Consider the following 19173-nt stretch of genomic DNA (forward strand, 5'->3'; position numbering starts at 1 on the left):
ATTCGCGCATGTGCAGTAGCTCGACGTTTGAGGGAAAAGTGAAAATTCCAATAATTCTGGTGTGTCTTTGTCATAATTGAGAGCTGCGAATGTTACGCATTTACGTACAGATTATTAGATGATCGATGGTTGCTCGTCGAGCTTAGTTCGTGAACATTTTGTCATCTTAAATTGGTTGAATACAGCCTTCTATACCAGTGCGTATAAAGGTTGTATCCGAAAGAGATCGTCAACAGTTCCCCTTCTTCAATTTACGCACTATAACCCTGCAGTAAGAAGTAATCGATGATGAAGCTCCTTTGTGTTCTTCTTTTTGCATCAACCTGTCTTGGTTATTCTGATAAAAGTGGATTTCATTGTAAGTTAATTTTTTATTTACAAGATTTACCGATTCTTTTTTTTTTATTCTTTTTTTGCTCTCTCTCTCTCTCTCTCTCTCTCTCTCTCTCTCTCTCTCTCTCTCTCTCTGTCTCTCTCTCTCTCTCTCTCTTTCTATCTCTCTGTCTGCTCTCTTCTATCATCGACTTATCTATTCTAAGTTCTCTTTTTTATCGATACTATGGAAGTTTATTACGTTTCTATTTTCTCATTATCTTTAATGTAAATATTTTTAGCGTAAATATTTTTCCTTTCAATTGGTACATTGTGTTTTGAAGATAGCGAACTTAATTCGAATATGAAACTATTGTCTAATATTTATATTGATGGCTGACGATGCTTACAATAACGTTTGACAATAAATCATTTGAACCCAATATAAAAAAAGAGATATTATTTGCTTATTTGCTTGCTAGTAAACAAGGGAAAATAAATTGTTTGACGTAGTTTACTTGATTTAACGCAGGCAGTTAATTGTATTGTTTGATTATTTTTAGGTTATACGCATTAATTTAACACTACTTGATGTTCTATTTTTCGATTTACACATTGTATATAAACAAACATAATTACAATGTGTTTTATATTCGAGAAAATAAAATGTAATAATAATATAATTTTTAATTTATACTCATTAAGAATATCGATTTCAACATCTAATTTATAACAAGACTATTTTGAAATAACCCAATACTAAGATCTACTGAACTATTTTCCTTGAAAGATAATTTAAAAAGTACAATCATGATAATCTGGAGCACAAGATGTTCTTTGAACTATCATTTTTATATCAAATAAAATTGCTATCAGAAATATTTTTATCTAATTGAATGACTTTAATCAGACTTAATTAAAACATATTTATACATTATTACTTATAATTATATATTATATTCAATGCTATTCCAATTAAAATCATAATAACATTATTTTCGTATCTATAATTTAGAAAATTGTATCAAGTTTTATCATTTATATTATTTTTATCTCTTCTAATCTTTTTTTAAAAGATAAAAGAAGCACTCAATTTTATCATTTATCTATAGAACGTGACTTTAAGCTATTGTAACACAATATAGAAATAATATCATATAGAATATACACACATGAACAATAACAGATTTAAATGTGATTTCATCTATTCAATTAAGTCAGTCATTGAGTTTTTATTTAACCTTTAATTCTGTGTATTTTATATATATTTTTTAATTTCTTATTATTAGCTTCTTTTTATAATTGTTTATTTGTTAATAGATATAATAACATTTACAATATAATAAAATATAATAAATACATAATTTTTTAATTACATGATTATAAATATACTATGTAACTAAATAACTATATATATAATTATTTATTTATAATCAGTTAAGGATTAATTAATAGTGACAATATCTATATTTGTAATATATTGAGAAAGCCAATATTGTAGATCATCTTGTTTACACAATGCCAGCACTCTGTTTGATAAGAAGTGCGTGATGATGAACATGCGTTGATTAATCCACGTTCCAAAGTCCATTTCCCACTTGTGTAATTTTCTTTATTGTCCTCTAGTGCAACTTTATATATTTGGAAAGATAAAATTATTACATAGTTGCTAATATGCACATACTATTTAAATTCTCATTGTTAGGCTTTTGATTTATTCTCAATTTTGTATAGTATTATAACAATATAAAATTTAATTTGTATAAATTAAAATAAGATATATCAGTATGATAGCTATTAACTTATAAAGACTAGTAAAATATTAACATTATTAATATTGTTGGATTATTTAAATTGAATTTATATTGCTTTTTTGTTATAGTTATATTATTAATGGTTAATTATATATATTATTATCATTTCTTTTTTGTTTTATAACTTTTCTTTTTTATGCAACTTTAAAAATAATAAGTACAATAAGAATAAGCTTGTTTTAATAAATTTTATTGATTTTATTAATTATTTATTATAATATTATTATTTTGTATACTATTATAATATATTCCATATCATATTTGCAAGATAAAAGAAATAGAACATGTCATTTAAACTGTACAATGGAAAGCTGATTTTGTCAGAGTTGCAGCTAGTTATCATACATATAGGCGTTCTTTTTACTGACATAAGATATGCACATATATAATCTTATCTGCAGAAAAATATATTTAATATATTTTTAATTTTTATATATTTGGAAAATTTATTTATTAAGTTTTTGAATTTTTTGTAACATTAAAGCAATATAAATTTTTATAAATATTTAATTTCAGGTACAATAGGAACTGCGAATGTACCATTATCATGGATGGATATGGTGGATCCATGCATAAAAAATTTAACATCCCAGATCAAAACTGAGGTTGAAGCTTCTTTGACCTATCTTGCAATGGTATCTAATTTATTGAAAATTTTTTAAATAGATTCTTTTTTTCCCATTATTTTAAAATTAGTAGATATAAACAAATTGTGAATATTTTTTCAGGGTGCGCATTTTGCACGTGATTCTATAAATCGTCCTGGATTTAGCAAATTTTTCCTTGAAAATGCAAGCGAAGAAAGAGAACATGCAATAAAACTTATAGAATATTTGTTGATGCGTGGTCAACTTATAAATGACGTTAATGATCTTTTAAAGTTCCCATTAGTAAAAATGGTATGTTATATAAATTTATTAAAATACTTTATAATTTCATAATTTTATAATGATAAATATTTATTTGTAGAATCCAGTGCGAGAGGAATGGAATTCAGGAATGGATGCACTTACAGATGCTCTTAACTTAGAAGCTAAAGTTACCCGTAGCATTCGAGATATCATTACAACTTGTGAGACTCCTGCAAATTATAATTTTAATGATTATCATGTAAGTATAATTTCTAATAAGTTTTTGAACATATAAAAAGTAAATGGAATTCTATTGAGAATTACTTCTTAATTATTGTATTATTATAGTTGGTTGATTATCTTTCTGGAGAATTCTTGGAAGAACAATACAAAGGAGAACGTGTTCTTGCTGGAAAAATCTCCACATTGGGTAAAATGATTGTAAATAATGGTCCTCTTGGAGAGTTCTTATTTGATAAGAAACTCTTGAATGGTGAAGTTTAATTTTTATTCTGTATATGATATAATTTTAATTTAATGCACATATACAATAAACATAATAAAAGTGTGTGGCCATATTTAGAATAGTATATATGTCATTTAACATGTTTATACTAGATTTATAATTTTGTTACTATCATTATATCTCAGTAAGCTTTTTCATATGAAATATATTTCTAAATATGGCCTTCAATAACTTAGAAATTCATAAAATAACGTTTGCAGTGTTTGTTATTCTATGATAAATATATTATTCCTAATGATCAAATAAATATTATTTTGAGATTGATGTTGATGTTTTATTGTGATTCCTTCCAGTATAAAAAATTTAATATAAGCTACATAATAAATTTGAATCTATACATAATCTTAATTAATACATAGTATATTAATTTATTACAATAAAAAATGCTCTTGACGATATTAGTTATTCTTCAATTATTTTTTGTTGACAGAATAACACGATATATATAACCTTATACTCGTACATAGACGAAAAGAAAGTCTCTTTGTTAAATAACTTGATTCAATTTAAATACAGGATTGTTACTCATAATTAGATCATCATATTAAATCATCGTTAGTATGCAATTAGAAAAAACTAATGCTGATAATTATATCAAATTATTATGATTCATCGTTATAAATCCCTGAGTTAAACGAGATTTTCTATCATCCGATTATAAAGATGAATACATTTGTACAGAACGTACATACGCAGCGACAGTAATATTTATCAAAAAATCTTTAAATCACAGTAAAATTATGGGTTTTACGATATAATAACGCCTATAAATCTTTAAATAAATAAATAAACTCACTGATCAATTATGAAGATATTAACAGGCTGCACATAAGACAATCGGATCTATAATTATTTTTTATAAAAGCTTTTGATAAAAAATTAAAAAAGACAATTCTATCGCTGTACACAACAAGAAACAATTTTTATTTAATTCTTTATATATTTCATATACATTTAAAATTTAGAATATTTTATTTAATACATACAGGTCTAAGTGTTATTCAATTTCAAGAAGTATTCGAACTTTATATAAAATGCTTTTCTTATTAATAATCGTAACGTCACTTAAAAACTATCATGATTTATATATATGAGTATATATATCTTATATCGTTAATAGTGTTTTTTAATCAAAAATATTTGTCAGAGTCAATTCGAAAAATACCGCTTTTTAGGAAAATACCCAGCCATTGGCAATACTGGTTATACTCAATGCAGAGAGCGGGAAATTTTTAACATATAGAATAGTAATATACACCGATTAGTTAAGTGAAAATACTTTTTCTGTGTTCATTCTAAACTGTTTAGAACTGAATTGTTTTGTTCTTTGATAATTTAGCAAATTCATTTACGTTCTTCTAATTTATCTTATAACATTTAACCAATGAAGTTTGTTATATAATTGATATAACGAATACGATAGAAATTCTGTGAACGTAAAATGAAACTATAATAAATTATAAACATCCATTTTCAAAAAGCTTGGATAAATTGAAACAATTTAAACTATTTTGAAAAATTCCAGACATGCATTGCCACAATTAAAATATTAGAATCACAAAGTTCCATTGTAACGTTAAACATCACACTAAACTAAAAGACGCTAGTTCTAATGTACGCCGCGGAGTGTCGACACATTAAAGTCGAATGGAAGACACTTGGTACATGGGTCATAACCTATAAAAGGCATGCGCTATATATTTGTACATACGGCTTCTTTCTGTTGTTAACTGCTTAAACTTCTTATTCGTGAATTGGTATTTCATTTTTATATGTCAATTAATTTATTTTCTATAGTAACGTCTTTTTTATATACTATATTAATTACGAGTTTCTAACGTGTACGAAGTTCTTCATCAGGTTATTTTGATCTGCGGTAATAACTTATTGTTAATTGCAACAATGATCTAAGTGTCATAATTGATAATTAAGGACATTACAATTTTGTTTATTTATAATAGTTATTCGATATTTTTATTTTATCGAAATTTATATTTTATTTTATATATCTCTACTAAATATATTATATATATGTTTAATTCTAACTATTAATATTAAAATTTTTTTTATTATAAAATTAGTATTTTTTGCAGATTATAGTTGAAAATATCATATTTAGAATTAAACTCATAGTATCTCAACTAGGATGTGATAATTACGAAACAAAAATTATATTCCAAAATGAACATTGTTAATAAATGTCTAATTTGTGGAAATCATTTACTATATCAAACATTATTTTTGCATGTAGATTTGAAAAATGGCAAATGCAGAATCTTTCGCAGAAGTAACGGATGTTGTACAAATTTTACGACAATGGGAAGAAGAACATACATCACCTACATATGATCCAATTCCAACGCTTCAAAGGTTAGCTGAGATCATAGAGCTTGAAACAGAAAATTATCTAAAAATGGATCCAGATCCTTTTGATGAAAGACATCCATCACGTACTGATCCAGAATGTAATTTTGGACATATTCTTAAAGTTCTTTTTAGAAAAGATAATTTTATGACGAAGGTAAATATAAAAAGAAATGTGCAATATATAAATATAAGTAATCTAATTTGAAAAATATTATCTAGTTATAATTTTGAAAAGTGTTTATTCAAAATTATTTTTTAATAACTTATTCAATACAATATTAATAAATTATCTTTTGTTTCTAATATAGTTGATAAATGATTACCTAAGAGACACATATTGGTCGCGAGCTGGTATCACAGGCAGAGATGTTAGAAAACTAAATATTGCTGCTTGTCGTCTAATGTTAGATATACTCCCAGGGTTAGAAACTTCGGCAGTATTTCAACCAGATATGGAAGGTCTTATACACAGATTATTTTCTTGGGCAGAAAAGAGTATAGAACCTTTGCAAAGTTATGCAACTGGTCTTCTAGCTGCTGCAATGGAAGTACAAGATATTGCTACTGGATTTAGAGAACAAAATGGTAAAATGGTGCCATTAATGTTACAACGACTACATAAATTGCAAGAAAAAGCACAAAAAGATAGACAACTAGCATCTAATGCACGTCCATTTGCACATTTTGCCCAAGATACAAATGATACATGTGATTCCGAGAATAAAGGGGTTCCTGGAAAACGAAAAGTTCGTGAAAAAAAAGAAAATGGAATTCTAAAAAATTCATCACAAGACATACACTTTTCTGATGAAGAAGTTGGTGATCAACAGTCTAATGAGATGCCACCTGTTAAAAAATTGAAAAATGATTCTGATTGTGAAATAATTTCACCTACAAAAAATAATGATAATTCCTATCCGGAAATTATGTCTCCCCCACAAACTATTCCTAAAGTTACTAATAATTCTGTTAATTTACAAGTAACACCATCAAACAAACAAAGTGGCCAACAAAGTACACGTTCAACAAATATAAAGTCAGCTAAACCTGCTTTACAAAAATCTCCAAATTTATCTCAGACAAATAATACACCTTCTATGTTATTAGAAGGTAATTCTAATTCATCTTGGGCAGAAATGGAATCTTATGTTATTGGTAATATTCAAATGCATCCACCAACTTTAGCTACACGTCAAATGCTTATTTTAAGATATCTTACACCAATGGGAGAATATCAGGAATTCTTAGGTCATGTTTTTGAACAGAATGCACTTGATTTAATATTGAAATATATAAATGTTCGTGAAACAAAAGATAGCCGACTTGCGTTTGAAGCATTGAAATATTTGGCATCATTATTATGTCATAAAAAATTTTCAATTGAATTTTTAAATGTTGGAGGATTGCAAAAATTATTAGATGTTCCAAGACCAAGTGTTGCTGCAACAGGCGTATCAATATGTCTTTATTATTTAGCATACTGTGAAGATGCAATGGAAAGAGTCTGTTTACTACCAAAACACATAATTTCTGACCTGGTCACATATGCTCTTTGGCTGTTAGAAAGAAGTCATGATTCAGGACGCTGTCATGCAACAATGTTCTTTGGTTTCTCTTTTCCATTCAAAGTTATACTCGAAGAATTTGATGCACAAGATGGTCTGAGAAAATTATTTAATGTGGTAAGTATTACATTGTTTTATTCTATAATCATAGTATCAATGCTTTCTAAACTAAAACGGCCTTTGTATTATAGATATCAACTTTACCTATTTTGAATATTGAAGAAGAACCAGCTTTAAATGATGATGAAGAATGTGCATCACGGCAAATTGTAAGGCATGTAGCTGTTGCATTAAAGCGATATATGGAAGCACATTTACATTTAAAGGCTGAACAATTGCAAAGAGTGGAAAATGTAAGAGCAGAACGAGATACTTGGCAGCCTTCTCTACCTCCCTATAAGGTGATATATTTATTAAATTACTAATATGATAATAAAAAATTGAGTATACATATATAAAATTTACAAATATTAACATTGTTATGGAACTATTTCTTCAAAAATTAATTATTTTAGGCTTGTAAATTGACTAGTGAAGAAGTGCAAGCAAAAGTGGAAATCTTGCAGGAATTAATGTCAATAAGAGCTGTATGGCCACCAGTAGAAGAACTCCATCGTTTAGGAGGCATTACACTTTTATTACAAATTATTGCATTTGCTCGAGAATGGAACTACAGTGGGCGGTAAGTGTTGATATTTCTGTAACTGAAATATTTACTAATAATTAATGAACTATTTTTTCTTTAGAGTTCATTCAACATCAAGCGCAGAAACAGTTCGTTCTTGTTTGGATGTGATTGCAATTTGTTCAGTAGTTCCTAAAGTAATGCTATTACTTTGTGAAAGAGTTGATATGCCAGATATGTCAATGACTATGGCAATCAACCTTCTTCTAGCTGCTGCAGAATGTGAAATAATTGCAGATGCAGATGTACAAAGAGCAGCGCTTAGAGCTGTTGTTAATTGTGTCTGTGCACCTATAAATAGGGTATAAATATTTAAATATATTAGCAATATTCGTGAGAAAATCTACACATTTGATTTATGTTATTTTTTAGTATATTTTTTAATTTTTAATATATTATATGTATCGTTTCAAGGTTGGTGGAAATGTAGCTAGGTATTCTGTAACTGGATCAGCCAAAAAAAAGACTAATATTCATAATAGTGAAGAACTTATACAAAAAATTTGGGAAAGTGTAAGATCTAATAATGGTATAATGGTAAGTTCATAATCAACACATCCTTTTTTTTATATTATAAATAATCTTTATATTTCGTATATTGTCGCCTTGCGTAAAATTGTTAATCTTATATATTTTTTAAATTAGGTTTTACTTCAATTAATGATGGTAAAAACACCAATCACGGATGCTGATAGTATACGAGCATTGGCTTGTCGAGCACTTGCTGGTCTAGCAAGAAGTGAAAAAGTTAGACAAATTATTAGTAAATTACCAATGTTTACAGATGGTCAAATACAAGCACTTATGAAGGATCCAATTTTACAAGAAAAGAGGCAAGAACATGTCATGTTTCAAAAATATGCACTTGAATTGATGGAAAGAGTATCAGGTAAAGCAAAGCCAACAGGTGCTGAATATGAAATCTCTTTAGTCAGCTTACATAGAGTAAGTAAAATTTTTATATAGAAGTTTACTAAATATAAAAAAAAAATTATTTTATATAAGAAGTAAAATTATTTCCTGATTTTGTTTATGTTATAGGCAAATGTTGTTGCCCAAACAAGAATTCAATACAATGAACAACAGCTCAATCAATTAATATATCAACATCTTGTGTCAAAAGGTTTAAGTGATACTGCTTCAACATTATATAGAGAAGCCAATCTAGATTCACCAGCTGTTATGAAACCATTAACAAATTACCAACCATTTACTTATAGGAGTCCTGCAAATGTAGGAGTAAGTAAAAACTAAAAAGATTAGTTATTCTTTATAATTTTTTATAATTTAATATTTATAGTATAAAACAATATACGAATTGATTTGCTGATTTCTCAGTGATATTGATTTTATAATTATTTATTACATTTATAGATGAGAAATGGATTTTCTCCTGGTGCTCCTGTTAATTTGTATAATACAAGCAGATGTAATCAAAGAGAAACTAATTGTAGAAATACTACTCCTTCGTCTTCTACTCGTTTTATTTCTCATTCTGCTTCCTGTACCAGTTCATCATCTAGTAATAGTGGAATTCGAGTAAAACTAGCTGATACTCTTAATCAAAATGCCACTAATAACATTAATCAACCAATTAAGTTACAAATTAATCAGAAGTAAGAGTCAATATACTTTTTATTTTAAATATGTTGAAATTTAAATGATGTAATGTGTAAAATAATGACTATAATTTCATAGGAAATCAGTACAAAATGACAGGCCACCATTTCTACCAGTAAACAGTCAATCCTCATTACAATTACAATCAAGTAGTTGTAGGTCATTACAAAAACAAATTTCTAGAGATCCTGGGGGTGGAGGAATTACTGGAGTTGCTACTTCCAATCTATCTACAATTACTCTTGATTCAATTATAACAGAATACTTAACTAATCAACATGCTCTCTGTAAAAATCCTATGGTTACGTGTCCTCAATTTAATCTTTTTGAGTAAGTTTGCAAGATTACAGAAGTAACCGAATTGATTAAAAAGAAAAAAATATTTTTTCATAAATAATTATATATTCTAGGCCTCATAAGTGCCCAGATCCATGTACAAAGAATTCCACACCTACAAATGTAACTGTAAGACTAACAAGAAGAGCACTAGGAATGGACGGTAGACGATTAGATAGAAGGTATATATATAGTCGTTTCTGTCCTGTGAAAACCTTTCGTCCAACTGATATTGATGGGACATTTACTTGTTGTATTTTTACGGTAAGTAATAAATTTATATTGTGTCTATAGATTTATATAGATAAATAATTCTTATTTTGTGTTACAGCCTTGTCAACAATACCTCATGTTAGGCACATATAATGGAGATGTGAAAATGTTCAATGCTCATACAGGAGTAGAGGAAGCGACATATCAGTGCTATGAATCATATGTATATCATATGGAGTGCAATCAACGAGGTAATCTATTGTTAACATCAACTGCTTGGAGAAGTCCTATGTCAGCTCTTTGGAGTATTGGAGCATTCTTTGACATGAAGTTATCTTTAGAAAATGAAGATTATGTGGAATTTGGAAAGATGCAAGATAGAATAATTGGTACACAAGGAGAAAGTGCTACTGTAAGTAATCTCTTTAATAACGGACTACATTATTAATTATTTAATATATTTATTATTATAAATTATCGAATATACTCATATTATTTTTTATTGCAGATATACGATATAGCAACTGGTAAACTTCTAATGACATTAACACCTTCTATTTCCAATCAATATACAAAAAATCGGGCAACATTTAGTATGAACGATGAATTGGTCTTAAGTGATGGAATATTATGGGATGTCAATTCTGGTAAAGAAATACATAAATTTGATAAACTTAATCAAACTTTAAATGGAGTATTTCACCCCAATGGTACAGAAGTAGTATCAAATACAGAAGTATGGGATTTACGTACATTTCATCTTCTTAAAACTGTCCCTACACTTGATCAAATGGAAGTTATCTTTTCACCTGTTAATAATATCATATATGCAGTATCATTAGATCAAGAAAGTGAAGACGAATCACATTATGTAACATCATTCAAAACATTAGATGCATTAGATTATAGCAACATTGGTATGTAATTTTTATTAAAGCAAAAGTATTAATTAGACATTTCTTTAAATATAATAAAATATTAATTTTATAAACTTGTAGCAACGTGTGATGTAAAAAGAGGAGTTTACGATTTAGCATGCAATAAATTTGATACACAAATTGCTATAGTTGAAAATTTGGGAGAATTTGATAGTATACAAGAATCCTGTGTCAGATTATATGATGTTGGAAGGCGAAGGGACGATGAAGATGAAGCTGAAGAAGATGATGATGATGATGATCTTGATGCTAGTGATGATGATGGATCAAATTCTGCATCTGATGATAACAATGCAGATGGTACATTTTTGCTTAATCACTATTATATTTAAAAAAAAAAAAAAAAAAAAATCATATATACATTTGTGAATTATGCTGTTACAATATTTATTAGAATGTGTAATATATAACTTTATTACTATCTTAAAATTATTTTGTCAAAATAGATGGTGATAATGCTGATGCAGCAGCAGAAGAAAATGGAGAAGATAATGAACAAAATGACAGAGAAGATAATGAAGATGATGAGGATGAAGATGAAGATGGTGCAAATGGTGATGATTCAGCAGATGATAGTCCAGATTATGAGCCCAGTCTTGATATCAATGATCTCTCGGATGATATTTCATTATCGGACATGGATGATTTTGAAATTTTATTTTCATGAACATTATTACCAAGGATCTGTTCATTCCGGATCAAAAGATTTTTTGATGCATTCTTACATGAAATGAAAGTAAAAATATACTATGATTGCTCTATAACTCTATATCATTGAGTTATAATTGATGTAGTCATACTTAATTGAAGTATGATATATAGATCTCTTAAGAATCTATATAATGAATGAGGAAATGAACTGTAACTGTTAACACGAATTTTTTATTGTGCGATAATTACAGGGACTTGTGTTCAAGCTTAAAAGAAATCATTATTTTCGTTCTATCGCTTTTGGTTCGCCAGTAAGAAAATCGGTTGACAGAAAAAATAGAGAGAAACTTAAAACAAAGTAGCCAAGGATATGTGAAATGAGTAATTTTATAAAAACGGCATTTCCATTTTATTAACGCCATTATTGTAAGTCGTTAATCATTAAAATGTTCATACTGAAAGTTAATAAGATCCATATTACCACTGTATAAAGTATCAAAAAAAAAAAAAATATATGTTAAAGTTATGGAATTTACAAGAAATATAAGTTTAACGAACTTTGGATGCACGTATTATTTAATCTGATGGTTTTATCTGACATTTCTTATATCTTCAGGGATTTAAAATATAAATTTATAATATATATTTTTTAGCCACTGAAGATTGCAACAATAATTCATTCCTTTCTGTACAGTATCATTAAATTTTAGAATCTTCTGTTACCAAAGTACCAATACTGCTTATGTAAAGATTACGCTTCGTCCGTAAGTAAATGGATTTCTTAACTTAATTGTATTAATGAGAAACTTTTTAAAACATTGTGTACGTTCCTAAAACCTATTCTCAAAATTGGATTAAAAATTAATAAATCTTGAATTTTTTTTTCATATATTCATATGTGCCGATAAGTGCATTACTTTTAGATTATAATGCATATGTTTATATAAATATTTCAATGAATGGAAATGAAGATCACGTATTAAGTCATGCAAATTCTTACAGAGATCCGATACATAAATATTAAAAAAACATTATATTTTTGCAAATATGTATATGTTCGAAAATTCTCACAAGTAAATATTTAAATACTTAATTGTTCTAGCAATAATCAAAAAACTTAATTATGGAACTACAATAGATTAAACATTCTATGTTTTTTATTTTGTTTCCTTTTTAAATTTTTTCATATTTTGAAATCTTGTGTCAATAATATAAAAAAAAAAGAAAGAAAAACAAAAAACATTTCACCTCAATGAATGAAAATTATTTCTATAAATAAGGAATAATAAATATATATATATATATATAAATTATACCTTGTAAAAAGTCAGTTTAAATTTGTCATTCATATTAATAATTATCTAATTTGTATAGATTATGACTATGTAATAAAATGAATTGCAATTTGCCAGTGTAAGGTTAATTCATTTTTGATTGCTGTAAAACCTACGATTTTTTTAACTTTAATAGAAACGTGATTCTCCTTTTTTATTTATCGTTATTTATTTATTAGGTACTAATTTACTAAATTTTATTTATTATTAATTAATTAATTAGTTAATTATGAAATTTTTTTATATAAATATAAAACTGAAAGATTTCGGTGAATTTTGTCATATAATAAATAAGGTTGAATTTATTTGCGCACCTAAATGAAGTTTGTCACATCTGTTAATATTATAATAATGTATGATTTGGTAATATATGATCTAATATTAACAATTTCAAATGTGTAAATAAAATAAAGAAAAGAAAATATTAGAATTGCAAAAATAAATACAATTTTATAAAGATTAATCATAATTGTAATCATATAACTGTCATTATTGCATTATTGCATATACAATTTTAAAAACGTGCAATATTATTAAGTAATTCAGATGAATTACATGCGTGGTTCAGAAGTTGCTTTCATGTCATTCAGATACGATTTGTAATGCTTTAGATTATAATCTTCAATAAAATCATGATCTTAGAATAAATAAGCTGATATTACATTTATTATGATATTTTTATTTTACTTTGTCCGATCTATAAAATGTGTTTTTCGCCAGAAGCCAATATACGTGAGTATATGGTTTTGTTGCTGTTAGGTTAGATTCTTCGCTGAAATTAAAAAGAACTTTTTTCAGTGTCATTAAAAAATTTGTTATTAAATATATATAATATAAAATAATTAAATATTTATTGAAATTGTAATTAACAAATTATCATTTTATTAAGTTTGAAATAATTGTTGATCACTTATTTGCAGCAAGATAGCATATTAAGATATTTATGTACAAATAAAAGCAAAAAAATAAGGATTAGAATGGAAAATGAAATACAACCATCATCACGAGACAATCCCGTCATCATGAAATTGGATGTTCCTATATTTCATTCTATTTTCACACCAGAATTAAATATTTTATCAGAGTTATTTAAAAAATACAATTATCCATTAAGAATTGCAGGAGGTGCTGTACGTGATATTCTTATGGATCTAAAGCCAACAGATCTTGATTTTGCTACTACTGCAACGCCAGAACAAATGAAAGATTTATTTACAAAGGAAGATATAAGAATGATAAATACAAAAGGTGAAAAACATGGTACTATTACTGCGAGGATTAATGACAAAGAAAACTTTGAAATTACTACTTTGAGAATTGATCTTGTAACTGATGGCCGACACGCTGAAGTTCAATTTACCACTAATTGGAAATTAGATGCTAATAGGCGTGATCTTACTATTAATTCAATGTTTCTTGACCTTGAGGGTAACGTATATGATTATTTTTATGGATACGATGATTTGCAAAAAAGAAGAATTGTATTTGTAGGCAATCCTATAAGCAGAATACAAGAAGATTACCTCAGAATTTTAAGGTATGAATAGTTTTTTTTTTTTTAATATTAAATAATTCTATATTAAACTTAACATTTATTACAATTTACAGGTATTTTAGATTCTATGGTAGGATCACAAACAACCCTGAAGAATTTGATGAAAATACTATAAAAGCAATAAAAGAAAATGTTTCAGGATTAGAATTTATTTCTGGTGAACGAATATGGTCTGAATGGAAAAAAATTTTGGATGGTAGATATGGTGGAGAATTAATGTTGAAAATGATAGAATGTGGTGCTGCATCATATATAGGACTTCCAAAAGAACCAGATATAGAAAATTTTAAAACTGTTTACTATCGTGCATTGAATAACTCACTTAAACTACATGCCATAACTTTAATTACTTCATTATTAAAAAATGAAGAAGAAGTAATGACCTTGCATAAGAGATTAAAGTTCTCTGCTTATGAAAGAAACTTAGCATTATTTTTGATTCAACATAGAGAACCAAAACCTTGTGAAAAACCATTAAGGCCATATCAGCTTCTAATAATAAATTCAAAACTTAAAGTATCAGATACAAAAGAATTTGTATGTGAAGTATTAAAATATAGAGGAATGGTAGAATTCTATAATGAAATTAATAAATGGATAATTCCAAAGTTTCCAATAAATGGTCATATGATAAAATCATATGTACCACATGCAAAAATGGTAGGACCAGTCTTATGTAATTTAAAAGAAATATGGTTTGATCAAGATTTTAAAATTAACTTTGAAGAACTTATAAAACATGTAGAACTAATAGTGCATGAATTGAAAGAAAGTAAAAAATAAGTGGAAAAAATGATAATGTGTTGTTTTTTATTATTTTAATTTTATATATATTTCAATAAATTATGGTGAAATTAAATTATTATTATGCATCATTAAGCCTGTTCATCATTTTTGATTTTATAATGCTTTATTCTAACAATGAGTATAGACTTAATTCTTGTCTGATTTTGATGAACAAGCGTTTATTGTAAAAATGAAAGTTTAAGTGAGAACATGACTTTCTAGAATTTTTGAAAAAGCATTATTTTTTTTTCCAAAAAGTCATGTTAAAAAATGATGTTTCCTCGGGAACAGTTTATGCATACAAATAAAGCTTGTTTTATTAGTATTACTCTTACTATGTTTAGTCATATTTCTGTACATGATTTCTTAACAATATTTAAATTAAAATATCTCCTAAACTAATAATTTTTCGACAATATATGGATTAATATTTTTTTTATAAAGAATCTCATTGAAAATATTACTCTATCTTGTGTACGTATATAATATATATACTTTTTATGTTTCTTTTTTATATTTTTTTTTCCAGTGAAAAATACTATTCTCTTTAGATGAAATGTGCCCAAGTCATTAATATTAAAAAATTCTCTGCGTAATAAAGAGAATTAAGCTGGTTTTTTTCTTGCTTTTTTCAGATGTATTACTATTTTACTATATACAAAAATTTCTGGTTGTATTATTTACGCATAGGAAGGATACACAAGCTTATAACCTATTCAATAGGTGCAGAATGTTTCCTTATTGCACTTATAGTTCATATTTTGTCCTATTTTACAGCTATATCTATCTAAATGTTTAAGAAGCGAGAAGTTTTTTGCTTTATCGATAGATGTCACGGTTGTAGAAAATTGTAGTCTCTTCGTGATCTTCTACAAATGCATTCAATGATTTATGTGATATAAATATGTATATGCGTCACTACATTGTAAGAATGTATATTCGTATATGACTATATACGTATATATGTTCCAGAGAATATTTCTTAGTTCCTACACAAGCTTAGCGAGGTTAAAACAGCTGTTTCTACTGGATGGTTGCATTGACAGGGAGATCGACAGTTAAGCGAATGATTTATCCAAAATTAGTTCTCTTAAATGATATCGCGAATATTCCGTGGAGAAAATGAAAATGTCGCTGTTAAGAGAAAACGTCAAATCGACACCTTGAAAATTTTTAACGACAAGTAAGATAGTATGCCTTTATCGTAACCTCTTATTAATTTTACTTGTAGGTGGAACATTTATAATATTATTATCTAATTATTAATAAAATAATTAAATTATTCAAAATATTCGAAGATATTATAACATTATGATGTGGAAAGACATTATCTATATTTTAGGAAAAACAGATGCACCTATATATATTTATTAGTTTTTTAATAGATTTTATTTTGCAAAAGTTAAAATAATAAAATATAATAATTTTTTATATATTTGCATTCTTTAATATTGCATTGTGGTTCAATATAGTAAAAAAATACTTTCAAGGTCGAACGAATAATCAAACGTTTGTTCTAATTTATTTTTATTTTTTATGTCCTATAGTGTAGCAGAATTGCGAGAAGATGTGGAATATCAAGTACAATTCAATGCTGGAGAAAGGCGTATGGCTATCATGGTTTCTTTGTCACCAGAATTTCCGCTTGAAAAGCCAGTTCTTAGAGTTTCCCCGCCGATAAATCATCCTTGGTGTAATGAACACAGTGAAATCATTAGTGCACCAGGATTACTTAATGTAAATTACATTAAGTTATAAGCAAATTTTATATTAAATTCTATTTTTATATATATTTCTATAGAGAGATAAATATTATTATATAATTATCATCACAAATGTTTTAGTTTACAGTGCATAGTGATCTTGGTCGTGTTGTTCAAGCTATCATTAGAGAATTCAGTAAAAATCCGCCTCAGGTAATAGAATATATTTCGCCTGGATCTGCCAAATCACATAGAGGTATGTATATATCTCTTAAAAGTTCCTTTACTGTTTTATTTTATATTTTTCAATGAATAAATTTTGTCAAATTAATTTTTAATGTATGAACGAATAATTAATCCTGTTACAGACTTACAAGAAAGAAATTCGCCATCTTACTCGCTCCAACAATATGCAGATATTCCACCTACTTCTTACAACTCATATTATAATACACAGTTTCCACAGTATTCAACTTCTGGTACAAATCCTTGCATTTATAACTATAATAATACAAATTCTGGCAGTACATATGTCACAGACAACCAGTCAAAAACATTTGGCTCTACATCACAGCATTCAACATTTATTTCATCCTCAAGAAGTAATACACTTCACAATGCCAGCCCTTCTCGATATACAACAAATCAACAAAGAACAGCATACCTTAATTCACATTATTCAAATACCAACTATCATGCAACGTTACCAAGCTGTGCACAAGTAAAAGCTGTGCAAAGTTTTGTATTCCCTGAACTAAATAATTTGTCCAATGAGGAATTGAAAAAACTTAATGAAGATGAAGATAGGCAGGATGAATTTCTTGAAAAACATTCCCAATTAAAGGATGTTAATATGGCTATTGAAGATACTATTGATTGGGTAGAAAAGACAGCAGGTATGTAATAAAATGAAACTGTGATACTTATATGTAGGTGTATATGCGAAGAAAAAGAAATTAATAGTATATTAATAATAAAATAATAATAGTAAATTTTTTTATAATATTTTTTTCTATCCTAGAAGCCAATGTAGCAAAGGAACCTGAATTAAAACAATTACAAGCTAATGTTGCAGAAAAAATACGAACGGTAGCTGTATTAAAAGCTAGATATGACCAACTAATACAACGATACAATAAATTGTCAGAAATCTTCACACCAGATCAGATAAAAGAATGCCTAAGGCAAGCAGCGGATGAAAGTCACGAAGAAAGTGAAAAAATCGCGGAAGATTTTCTAAATGGAAAAGTTGACGTAGAGCGATTTCTTAGCACGTATATCGAATGTCGGAAATTAGGACAAGCAAGAAGGACTAAAGAAGAAAAATTGGCCCATCAATTGAACGAATTGAAACGAGCTGGTTATTGAATTAATATATAATCATTTTTTCTATGAAACGAACAAATTGTAAATAATCTCTAGATAAATTAAATAATAATTTGAACTCGAATAGCATTCGTATATTTATCAAATATCTATATTATTAGAGCACTCGCTGGCAGAGAGAGAAATACGATTTTTATAACATAATTATGTTGTATTACTGCCTGTTACACACAATTTCTTGAATTAATTCAAACTGGTAGCATTCCATAAACGGTGTAAAAAGATAATAAATACAGAAGTTTACTAAATGTAAATTTGACAGATACCATGCTGCAATATATGATGAAAGTACTATAAATTTAAAAAATTCTTCAGTATCTGCACTATAACATTATTCGATATAATCCAGTTACTTCAAAATGTACTTACCTTGATAAAAAGAAATAAGAAATTAAGATGAATTTAATGGGCCATTGCATTATATATGTTTTGTTTGTATTTTCAAAGAAGCACTTTTTTTACTATGTAAATAAATGTGCAGAAATATAATTAAACCGATTTTTAACAATTTGCTACTCGGTGATATTAATC

At 27.1% G+C, this 19173-nt stretch overlaps 4 protein-coding genes across 8 annotated transcripts; all 4 read left to right on the forward strand.

Annotated features, from left to right (window-relative positions):
• The first annotated feature begins 46 nt into the window (after window positions 1-46).
• On the forward strand, window positions 47-3767 carry LOC122630400 (ferritin subunit). The gene is made up of 5 exons (XM_043814863.1): window positions 47-358; window positions 2643-2761; window positions 2855-3025; window positions 3096-3236; window positions 3326-3767. The coding sequence occupies exons 1-5, from the start codon at window positions 286-288 to the stop codon at window positions 3479-3481; spliced, it is 660 nt and encodes a 219-aa protein (XP_043670798.1). The 5' UTR covers window positions 47-285; the 3' UTR covers window positions 3482-3767.
• A 1324-nt stretch (window positions 3768-5091) lies between these two features.
• LOC122630429 (protein mahjong) lies at window positions 5092-12673 on the forward strand. Of its 3 annotated transcripts, none has more exons than XM_043814909.1 (16): window positions 5092-5189; window positions 5755-6024; window positions 6179-7552; window positions 7627-7836; window positions 7951-8117; window positions 8182-8422; window positions 8535-8657; window positions 8766-9065; window positions 9162-9359; window positions 9495-9736; window positions 9819-10070; window positions 10151-10340; window positions 10408-10701; window positions 10798-11206; window positions 11288-11527; window positions 11674-12673. In XM_043814909.1, exons 2-16 carry the CDS (start codon window positions 5764-5766, stop codon window positions 11892-11894), a joined length of 4722 nt encoding a protein of 1573 aa, XP_043670844.1. In that variant the 5' UTR covers window positions 5092-5189; window positions 5755-5763; the 3' UTR covers window positions 11895-12673. The 3 variants fall into 3 exon arrangements, with proteins under 3 accessions (XP_043670844.1, XP_043670843.1, XP_043670842.1); XM_043814908.1 differs by having other exon boundaries at window positions 5108-5260; XM_043814907.1 differs by having other exon boundaries at window positions 5136-5379.
• A 957-nt stretch (window positions 12674-13630) lies between these two features.
• On the forward strand, window positions 13631-15566 carry LOC122630430 (CCA tRNA nucleotidyltransferase 1, mitochondrial). 3 transcript variants are annotated; one of them, XM_043814912.1, is made up of 4 exons: window positions 13631-13944; window positions 14133-14640; window positions 14704-14749; window positions 14821-15566. In XM_043814912.1, exons 1-4 carry the CDS (start codon window positions 13882-13884, stop codon window positions 15548-15550), a joined length of 1347 nt encoding a protein of 448 aa, XP_043670847.1. In that variant the 5' UTR covers window positions 13631-13881; the 3' UTR covers window positions 15551-15566. The 3 variants fall into 3 exon arrangements, with proteins under 3 accessions (XP_043670847.1, XP_043670846.1, XP_043670848.1); XM_043814911.1 differs by having other exon boundaries at window positions 13634-13944; window positions 14133-14749; XM_043814913.1 differs by lacking the exon at window positions 13631-13944 and having other exon boundaries at window positions 13981-14749.
• Window positions 15567-16505: 939 nt separating this feature from the next.
• Window positions 16506-18706, forward strand: LOC122630776 (vacuolar protein sorting-associated protein 37A). The gene is made up of 5 exons (XM_043815660.1): window positions 16506-16736; window positions 17101-17290; window positions 17398-17512; window positions 17625-18152; window positions 18278-18706. The coding sequence occupies exons 1-5, from the start codon at window positions 16648-16650 to the stop codon at window positions 18622-18624; spliced, it is 1269 nt and encodes a 422-aa protein (XP_043671595.1). The 5' UTR covers window positions 16506-16647; the 3' UTR covers window positions 18625-18706.
• Window positions 18707-19173: the final 467 nt, after the last annotated feature.

This window comes from Vespula pensylvanica, chromosome 7 (assembly GCF_014466175.1).
Source record: "Vespula pensylvanica isolate Volc-1 chromosome 7, ASM1446617v1, whole genome shotgun sequence".
Lineage (NCBI taxonomy): Eukaryota > Metazoa > Arthropoda > Insecta > Hymenoptera > Vespidae > Vespula > Vespula pensylvanica.